The sequence below is a fragment of the Uloborus diversus genome, chromosome 10 (assembly GCF_026930045.1).
Source record: "Uloborus diversus isolate 005 chromosome 10, Udiv.v.3.1, whole genome shotgun sequence".
NCBI classification, from domain to species: Eukaryota; Metazoa; Arthropoda; class Arachnida; order Araneae; family Uloboridae; genus Uloborus; species Uloborus diversus.
This window is the reverse complement of record NC_072740.1, coordinates 135,100,130-135,111,293: the sequence shown is the minus strand read 5'-3', so window position 1 is coordinate 135,111,293 and position 11,164 is coordinate 135,100,130. Positions and strand designations below refer to the sequence as shown.

The window sequence follows — 11,164 nt, the reverse complement described above, 5'->3', positions numbered from 1 at the left end:
GTGATTCTTTTGTTCGAGATTTATCGAAATAAAATTGAGATATGGATATTATTAAACTGTCGAGAGTGTCAAAAGACAGTATAAGAGACCTTAAACCAGTTGAAAAGACTTGCATTATATGTAATAAAAGCGACAATAGTGTGATAAATACAGAAAATGGTCGTGAAGAAATCAAGGCCGCTGCAAAATTGCGAAATGACGTAGTTACAAAGCGTTTGAACGAGTTACGACAGGAAGATTTGTTGTACTACCATATGAATAATGCTTGCTATAAGCAATACTGTCATAAGAAACCTCTTTTGCAGCTTCAAAATGAGAAGGAAAAATCAAAAGATGAAGAAGACGGCATCATTACTGCTCAGTCGAATGTGCAGAAAAGTTTAAGGAAATCTGGAAGGAAGCGTGCACGTTATCACAGTCCTCAAGCAGGAGATATTCCTCATCGATTACAATTGTGTATCATCTGTAACCATGTATCACATAATCGCATTCGCGAGAAGTACAGAATAAGTGAGTATCCGAGAGCTAAGGAGTTTTTAAAAGCCACATTATACTTACAAGATGATGTTTTCACTCGCACTTGTGATTTGGAGGATGTATCAAGTGTTTTCGGCGACGATCTTTTGTGCCCTGACAATTGTATTTCTGGATATTTATTGAAGTACAAACGAAAACTTGAAGCAGACGACAAGAGTACACCTCAAGTTTCAGAAAAGGTGGCAGCTTTTTCGCTTATAGCTCATGACATCGAATCTGGACTGCACGAAGGCTATGGATACACGCTCAGTTACATTCGAGACAAGTTTAATATACAAAATGAGGGCATCAAAATCAGCAACAAGGAGCTTAAACTAATGCTGTGTGATTACTTTCAAAATGACATTACTTTCGCCAAACCTAAAGAGGCAAACAAACCGATTATGTTTTTTTCTGCAAATCTTCACACAGAAGAAGTAGCAGATGTCCTTAGAAGCTGCAATCCTGTAACAGAATGCGCCATTCTACTAAGAGACGCATTGCAGGGGCTAGATTTCGAGCTCAGCGATAAATTTGGTGATGCGCAACACCTTAAAAGATCTTGGACTAAAAGTAAAATACCTGATGTTTTAATAAACTTTTTCAGTACATTATTTGACATAGATCCAAACTCCATGAAAGAAGTTGAGAATGAACAAGAAGAGGAAGAAGAGGAAGAAAAGAGGAAGTATTCTCAGAAGTGGTATCTTAAGGCACAAGCGTTATTACAAATAATGTACTATAACATGCATCGTGGAACTAAAAAAACTCCTTTACATATGATGATGGGCGAAGCAATACATGAGAAATGCAAAAGTAAAACATTAATAAGAAGCTTGAATCATCTCGGCTTCAGTGTCAGCTACAGTGAGGTCATTCGTCACCACCATAATCTTGCTCAATATGCTCTTAAACAGTCTTCTACTGCAGTACCAATGCCCAGTCATTTTAATACTGATTCATGTACGGTTGGCGCTTTCGATAACTTTGACCACGAAGAATCTACTTTATCCGGTATAGGAGGATCTCATGACACTGTGTGCGTACTATTCCAAGATAAACAGCAAGACATATCAGTTAAACCATGCTTATCGGAAACTGGTATCACACGAGGTTTGAAAACAATTCGAGAACTACTTCCATGCCAGAAGATACAATTGTATTTCAAATCGGCAAAACGTCCTGATCTTCCAAGCGATTATAAATTTTCCTCAGATTTGTTTAGAATGGATGAGAATGAGAAGAAGAAATACGAAAATTCAGACAAGTTATGGCAGTTTTTAAGAATTACACAACCTCTTTTACACAGCTCTGATGTTATTGCTGATTACGAGCATTGTAATCAAGAAGAAAACCTTGAACAACTTGTCCCATCCTGGAGCGCTTTTAATGCACTTTGTACAGATGAAAATTTGCAGCAACAGCAAGTCGGATTTCTACCAGTGATTCCAAATCCAGTAAATCAGCATGCTACGGTTTACACTGCTCTATTGAATTTCAATAGTGTTCTCGACCAGTTGGATCAAAATTATTTACCAGTAACCTGTGACGAAGGTGTATACGCTATTGCACGCGAAGTGCAACTTAGCAATCCAGATAAATTTTCAAATATTGTACTGGTGTTGGGTGCATTCCATATGGCTAAAATTGTGCTATGTTGTTTAGGTAAATATCTTCGAGGAAGTGGAATATCCGATGTGTTTATTGAATGTTCAGTTTTTGGAGTAAATGTGCTACAATCGGTTTTAAATGGAAAGAATTTTGTGAGAGGTGTCAAGGGGATGTTCATGTTGGGGGAAACCATGTTCAGATTACAGGTGAAATCTTTTTTGGAAGAACGTTCCATTGAGTCCTACGCTATAGAGTTTGAAAACTTACAGAACATCCAGCAGAATATTTCTCTGGCATGGGAAAAAAAACAGATCATATAGATGTAGATGGTAATGTGGAAAAACTCTTCTTGGACTTTGAGAGGTTTGTCAGCAGAGGAAGGGAAATGTCAGAGCAATTTTTGTACTGGGACAATTTTTTGGAACTTGTCCAACTTCTCAGAAATTTGATTCGTTCAGATAGACAAGGTCTTTGGGAATTACATTTAGATACAGTGCAGAAACTTCAACCAGTATTCGCCGTATTTGACTGTGTCAACTATCAGCGATGGTCTTCTCTGTATTTAGAAGACATGAGGAGACTATCCAAGACAGCCCCAGAGGTGCATGAAATGTTTATGAAGGGGAAACATGTTGTGAAACGATATGATCATAAATTTTCAGCTGTTGCTGTGGATATGGCATTAGAACAAACCATAAATAGATCCCAAAAAAGCTCATCCGGCATCTTAGGGCGAACTAAACAGAAAGATTTTGTAGCAGAGTGGGAAATAACGCGTCATGAACGTTTGATGATATCAAATCTATTTCGAGAGATAACAGACTCTATTGCTTTTGTCGAAGGTTTGAACATTCACCATGAATTTTCGAAGAAGCAAACTCAGAACATAGATGCAAAGGTTGTCTCAATGTTTAAATATATATTACACAAAAGTAATCCGTTTGATATGCATATGCTTCCCAATCCATTGCACAATCTGCTAACAAAAGCACTGGTTTCTCAAGATACAAAGGAAAAAATATTAAAATTATTTAAGACCGGCAAGGAGATGTATTGTACATTGCGGAAAACACGATACGAGGACAAAACAGTAAGAATATCAAGCACCATCCATAAAGCCATGTTGCCACCATTTCATTGCACCAAAGCGCAAAGTATAGCTGCTACAAGGAAGGTTACTAAAAAGATATCGAACAAGTCAGCTCACCGAATGATACAAATAGCTCAGGCTCGTTCGTATGACATGCAAGAGCTCTTTCGTTATGAGCTGTCTGAAAACTTCATTGTTCAATGACCAAGGGCTAATGTTAAAACCACAAAAAAGTGCATTGTTAAAAGAGCTGTTAACATCATATGGTAGCACTAGCGATGATACATGGTTCAAGTCTGACGATAAAACCTGTTTTATAGTCGTCGTCATGAACTCTGTACGAAAGGTTATGACAAATGAAAATAAAATCTTTGGTGGAGCTGTTTCAGCTTTTTCGTCATACATCGGGAGCATCACCAAGAACTGTGGAAGAGTGGATTACATTTTTGACAGTTATCGCAAATTTTCTCCTAAAAAGTCTGAAAGGGTGCAAAGACAAGGTAGCAGCATCGTTATAGATGTGGTCACAATCTCAGAAGATATTCCATTGCCTGTTCAACTCAGCAGCTTTTGGGGATCTTCAAGAAACAAACTGATGTTGCAAAAGTTCATTGCTGATGCAGTAACAGCTTCTTTGACTCAAACACCAAACAATACCAACCACACTTTTAGTGCCTTTCATGGTGATGAAGAGGATGATGTAATATTCAACTGTACATCTGTGCAAAGTGGAAAACAAGTGGAAACTGTGTGGGTTCACTAAAATCATTACTGTTAGCGCTGACGAAGATATAATGGTGTTAGCTTTGTTTCACTATCTTACTCTTCAACGATTTGGTGTTCAGGAACTTTGGGTGCGTACTGGAGTTGGTGATTCTACACGATTCTTATCTGTTAATGATATTCACCGAAAAATAGGAGAAAACTTATGTTCGTTGCTTCCTGCCGTCCACGCACTCTCTGGATCAGATTATACGAGTAAATTTGGTACCAAAAAATCTGCTCTTCATTGTGCATCTGTACAGTATTTGGAGAGTTTTGGCGTATCATCTGACTGGATTTATATAGAGCAAAGCCTTAAATCTGCAGAAGAATACTTAGTGCAAGTACTGCGAAAAGGGTCCTTCTGTAAATCTTTAGATGAACTTAGGTTATGGCTGTATCATCATGCGAAAAATATTGACACTGATAACTTGCCGCCTACTAGCAGAAGTGCTAAGGGCCACTTATTAAGATCATATTTTTACACATACCTACAACGACATTGTATTGACGATGTTGCTGTTGACTTAGATCGTTGTGAATTTGGTTTTGCAGTGGTAGATGATGATTTAATGCCAGAAAAGAACTTACAGAGATTTCCAACTTATTTTATTGGAGCATGTAATTGCTTGAAGTGTGCCAAATCCTCCTGTACTTGTAGAGCAAATGAAGTAACCTGTTGCTCTTTCTGTAAGTGTAATAGCATGGGTTTGCAACCAACTTGTAACAACCCCTTTTAAATATAATTTTATTAAGAGCAACCAAAAAGTGAAAAAAATAGTTATTACGTTATAGCAGTAGTAAAAATATATTGCTTTCGCCGTAACATCACTAATTGTAACTTATTGGCTAAATTTTAATTTTTGCTGGTTAAGTATTAACATAAATTTGGGCTTATATGGGGACGAAAGCGCGCGCCCGCCATCTTTGATGACGTCATAACTAAAAAAATGTACGAAATGGCAGATGTCCCCATGAACTCTAAATACCTTTTAAGACACCTACTAAACATTTCTGAAGAAAAATTCTCCATACTCAATCTTCCTATCGAAGTATTAAAGCATTTATGAGAGCCAGCGGCCGCCATCTTTGATGACGTCATAGCAGGAGAAGTGACCAGGTGGCGGATGTCCACCCGAGTCCAAAATACTTTCTAGGACACCTACTAAACATTTTTGAAAAGAAACTCTCCCTACTCGAACTTTCCTACAGAAGTGCTGTCAGATCCTGGACTAAAGGGCCTGAGCTTTCATCATCTTAGAGCCTGCAGATCTAGGCTTATTCAGCCATGTTGTTGCTAAGTCTTGTTAAACTCAACTATGTCACAACATGATTCCCACAAGATGTCCCAATTTGGTCACTTTGTGATTTTCAAGTGACAGTGACATTTTGAACATTTTACTGCAACAACAAATAATGTTTTAACTGTACAATCAAGTTACTTTGATGATGTAATGAAAGTGTTTTAATCTCAATTTGGTCGCAGTTGCGTTGCTTCCACACTCCTAAGTCCCCCGTACCTACCACTATTTGTGGTTTAACAGGTTGGCTGCGGCCTTGAAGATAACTCTGATTTTTTTAGCCAGACCAAAAACCGAGCAATCCTGGGTCCAGTGCCCTCGGAGATATTGATTCACCTGAAGGACTTTGTGACCATGACATTTTTAACTTGCCCCAGTCACCATTGATCAACATGAAGGATCTAGGATTGAACCCGGGACCCTTCGGTTTCCAGTTCAATGCCCTACCAATCAGGCCACTATGGCCTCTCTGAACATCACTGTACATCAGTTTGTGATGTCACCTCAAGAGATCAGTGAGGTAACAGAAATGCCTTGCAACAATCTCAAAAGCATTACATCTCAGACTAATAATTACACAGGAACAAATAGTTGCATTCCATTATGAGAGGCAGAAAAAAAGGAAGTAGAACTAGATTCTGGGAGATGAAGCAATCAGGGTTGACTTTCTGCCGGCAGAAACTAGTTTTTGCCGTGCCATTTGCAGAAACTGGTTATAACCGGAAAAAACTGGCAAAAACTTAAAAGTGTCTTTAATCACTTTAACTTTACTTTACTTTTAAAATAATTACTAAATGATATTCATTTAAATAAACTGAGATATCAAACTTCATTTTATCATTGTAAAAAATAAAATCCTATGCTAATTCCCTTGAATTTAGTTTAGAAAAGGAACTTTTCAATTGCAAATGCTCGTAATAGTTGCATTAATCTAACAAAGGACAAAAATCATATGGGTTCTTCGGCAAGAGGAGTTACATACAGAACTAAACAGGCATTACTGATTGTAATTTGCTCGCTTTATATGCTTCATCTGAATTGCTTGTGATTGAAGTTATCATGTGCTTCAAGAAGAAAGTGTCAGAATTTTACTTGCCAATATTAACCTAGATTTTGTATGTACCTAACGTCACAGCTTTACAAAAGAAATTGGCCCCATTTCTCGAAACTTATTTTTCCAGCAAATTTTTACCACTTTCTCAGTTACTAAATGGTGGATCAGTTTGAGAAAATATACAACAGATGAAAGTTTCACGAATATTGCTTGTTCTTTGATGCATTGACTGCTAGCTCTTATGTTGCAAGAATATTCTTAAGTGCCTCATTTGTGCACGTTATATTGAAAAAAATGTTTGGATTTTTGAAACCACCTTTTCTAAGAGGCAACCGCAGGGTCCAAACAATGTAAGATTTGTTGCAATGCAACAATTGATTGTGCTTTAGTTAACAATTAATTATTTTTTTCATGTATTTTCTACTGTGTGTCAATAATTAATTTTTTGTCATTTTGTGAGTTTTTGCCAGTTTCTGCCTCAAATGTGGCAGAAACTGGTTTTTACCATGCCGGTTTTAACCGGTTTCTACCAGTGGTTTTAACCACCTCGGCAGAAACTTGCCAACCCTGGAAGCAATACAAGTAATAGCCTCTGATGTCATTTTGTTCCTGCCTATATCGCATATCTCTTACAACTATGAATAGTGTAAATATCCACTGAGAAGAAGCAGCATTTTTCAAAATTAATATGTTCCAGAAATCTTTGAGAGGATGTGCTAGTGGTATCTTTCACCAGTGCCACGACAGACATGGTCGGAATTTTGAGCACTTCCTGTAATTTTTTCACTGAACAATTAATCTGACTGTGTAACTTTTGGTATCACTCATTTACTTTTCCAGCTCTTGTAAATTCAGGTTGAAATTCTAATATTCCTCTTTTTTACTTCTTAGTGTGGAATGTGATCCAATGTTCCTATGTAATCATTGATTGACTATATGTGGGTACTTTCTCCTTTTTTAACTTGTAAAAACCATTTAAAATCATCCTGTATTTAGGGTTTTCTTCAATGAAAGTCGATGTGTGATTTTGTTGGCACAAAATATAAACATATTTATAACAAATCATCATATTTAATTTTAGCAAAGCTTTGAAGTGAATATCTCAGAATTGGAAAAACTGGCCAATGAAATAGTTTCATTTGTTCTTGATCCTGAAGTTGATGTAGATTCTCTGAGAAAAGCTTTATACTTTCAGGTATTTAATTGCTCAATAGTTTTTTGATAATGTGTTAAAATTGATTCGTTGTTATTTTTAATTTGCTTTTCATAGTAAGAACGTTCATTATTTTCTTTAGATTTTTTTACTATGCATTCATTTAGTAATTTTTAATTTTAATCTGAAGCATATACTGTGTTTTATTGGAAATTGCTAGCTGTTTATTACTCTAGTTGATGTTAATCATTATTGGTTTTCAAATTGAGTTTTAAGTAAGATCTTTTTTCCCTTCTTTCATTTCAAATTACAGGTTGAAAGAGCAAAAGTTAGACGAAAAGGATACCAATCATTGTTGTCTTTAGTTCTGAAAAACCACCTCACTCAATCTGTGAAATACTGCATGCTAGGTGGATGGCTTTCTCTCCTAGAACTTGGGTATGATAAAAAGTAAGTTGCTATTAATGCATTTTTCTAAGTAGCACAGTATTTATCTTGCAGGTTTTCTGAAGTATGATATGACAGTGAATTAGTGTAATTCCTTTTAGTATTAGCAAATTTATTAATAACATGCCATTGCTGTTTCATGTATGCAGAGTATAAACATGTACCCTGCTGTTCTAACTTCTATTTTCTGTTAGTTTCAAAATAATTTTTCAGGTTTGTTAGTGTCCGATCCCATTAATGATTTAGTCTCAAGGATTGAGTTGTGAATTTCAAATATTTGATGAATGTTTCAAAAATAAGTGAGAAATTAAGTGAAGCCAGAGTTAGAGCTGTGAATTCTTGACTTATTGATTCATTTGGAAAAATTTTGAACCAAAGTTTTGCTTGTTTCAGGTTTTATATTTTTTTATTAGTGAGGTGGTTCTCAGAAAAAAATAAATAAATAAATAAAAGTATGCCTAAAAAGCTACGCCAAGTATTTGATTTCATGCTAGACTAATAACATTAGAGTAAAACTACAGTGAAGAGTCGTTTATACTTTTTTGTAGGGACTGTATGAAAAAAGCGTACAAATGAAAAAAGGTACAATAGGTATAGGTTAATGTGTATCAGACTCTGCAGGGACCAATTTAATAAATGTATAATTGATAAAAACGTATAAAAGAGAAACGTATAAACGGTGCTTCACTGTATATCGTAGTTTAGAATGACTTTTTATATCTCCAAAGCTTTCCAGTTCATGTTTTTGAAAGGTCAAGCAAAAGGCTTGTATTTCACTACTACCAGTTTTTGTTTCATTATTACTGACACAAATGCTACATTATTCGTGTGTGGCAATCCTTCTATAATTATCTTTTCTTACAAAACAATTTGAGATCTTGCATTTTTCTACATCAAAGGCAGCTCTTGGAATACTTTTGGTTACAGCGATTAAATGTCTTCTTAAATTTTGTCTAAACTTGTCACTTTTCTTAAAGTACTAATATTACCAATTTTTGTTTTGTGATAAATTTCTGTGCAAATGTAAAAAACAGGTTTTTTTTTTTTTTTTTTTTTTTCAACTTTGCTAATGAAAAGCTGATCTTGAATTTAGAGAGCAACACTACTTCAATATGGGGTATAGAAAATATTTTTTTTTTATACAAAGCAGATTTTTGTCCTTTGTCAAGGATGCATAATTAAAATTGTAATAGATGTTTAATTTATATGATTTTTAATGGTAACGGAAGGACAAAAAAGTACGGTAACAGGAGGACATTTCTCTATAAGCTGATACAGGGTAATATATAAGAATGCTAGTAGAAAATAAACTATTGGTTAAAGATAGTAGTCACATTTAAAACATATATAAGTAATATTTGAACAAAAATTATAAGTGCTTTTATTTAAAAATTAAACTTTTATTTAAATTTTATAAAAAATGTTTTGTGATTTTGTTTTTTCTATTTTATGTGACGAAAATCATTAAAACTACACTTAAAAATGCCTAAGCATGTGAAAATCATTTTGGTATGACCTGTTTGTGATATGACAAGCCAATTCAAGTAGAAACTTTTGCTTACAAACTTGAAATTTATATTGAAACAATACAATATACAGAAACTGCTTTCAGATTTGTTGCTACAAGTCACAGGAAAGGACTGTTGAGAGCATTGGTTTAACTGTTAAAAGTACTACGAAGAGATCAGTACATTCAAAGATCAACTTTCACAAAGATGGAGTAATATCCATTCTCATCCTAACACACAAAATATGCACTATTTGAACCCTGTAACAAGTTATGTTATTGAATATAGTGAGTAATTCAACAAATCAAAGGAGATTTCACTTCAAAGTCAACAGACTGAGGACAGTTTTAAATAATGTTAAAAATGAAGATACAGCTTAATTAAAAACACCAAATCGTAAGAATGATTCATTAACGTTTGGACAAGTTTTGTTAGTTGGATGGAAGGGAAAGAAACTAAAAAAGAGCAATATTGAACAGGTACTTCATATAGAAGATAAAGGAATAGAAATAGCTTGTTTGAGAATGTATAATAATGTGGGAATGATCTTTGTATTTCTTGAGAAAGAAGATAAATGTTCTATGGATTCTGATAAAATTATTGAGTATTTAAATGATTCAGAATTGGTAACAGATGGCTCATTCATTAGATATCATTGTTTCAGACTGCTGTATTAGCTGAATAAATGTTTTTTAGTTGAAATTTACAAAATTTGATCGCTTTGGGCTTCTTGTCCTTCCGTTACCCTTAACAAATACATGATTTATATGCTTAAAATAATTATTTTTTAAAACTAGAGGTGAAATTGTAATGATTGAACGCTCCCGTAAGCGCTCTAATTTTTATACAATTTTTTCTTTTATAGTTTAGCTGAACTTTTGAAGAGAACATGATAGCGTGAAAATCATGTCACAAAAATGTCCTTCCATTACCGTTTTTTAAATTTGATTTTTAAAAAAAGTTACCAACAAAAAATTCTTGGCTTTGGCTTTTTTAGCAGTTTACTGTGATGTGTATAAAAGTCTATGCATCAGTTTTTGAAAAAAATATTTATTTTGATATGATCACAGACAGAAATCCGTCAATTTTTTTTTTTGTTGTAAAAACCGTCCTTCCATTACCGCTGGAATTCACCAGTATTGTGGTAGCCTTTTAAAGAAAATTGAATATCTTAATATTTTCGGTCAGCAACATTTTGATCTTTTTCCATTTAATCAGTTTTTTTTAGAATATGGATTACAAAACCTCCTTATGTCAAAATTTTTTTTCTTTATGTGAAATTCCTAAGGGAAATTTTCAGCTCAACTTATTCCATTTTTAAGGAGGATTATTTTTTAGGTTCCCATTAGAAAGAAAAAATGGGTGAGCAAATCTCACCCTCAGTTGAACTTTGAGTGAGATTTTTAAAAATTCAGAGAGGTTCCTTTAAAAGTATTTATTCCACAAAAGATCACAATGCTTGAAGACTGAGTATTATTACAGACTATTTTGCATTGAGAAAATTTAAAGCAGATTTCATATTCCAAATATGGCAGAAAATTGTCTGGCACTTCAATCAAAGGAAATATTTTTTGATGTACATTTTATTAATGTTAGTCAGCTCCTAAATTAAGAGCATGCTTTTGTTAGTGCAAATGTTTATATTCATTTATTCAGAGTTTGTTAAATGATATTTTTAATTGCTTGAGTATAGGACAATACAAGTTTTAATTTTCTACTTTT

At 34.3% G+C, this 11,164-nt stretch overlaps 1 protein-coding gene across 1 annotated transcript in view; it reads left to right on the top strand.

Annotated features, from left to right (window-relative positions):
- Nucleotides 1–2,422: 2,422 nt before the first annotated feature.
- The window catches only part of LOC129231192 (putative HERC2-like protein 3), a 68,938-nt gene continuing 60,196 nt past the window's right edge, over nucleotides 2,423–11,164 (top strand). Inside the window, exons 1-2 of the mRNA XM_054865439.1 lie at nucleotides 2,423–2,728; nucleotides 3,696–3,967. Coding sequence (XP_054721414.1) covers nucleotides 2,423–2,728; nucleotides 3,696–3,967 — 578 coding nt within the window. The remainder of the gene's footprint in view (nucleotides 2,729–3,695; nucleotides 3,968–11,164) is intronic.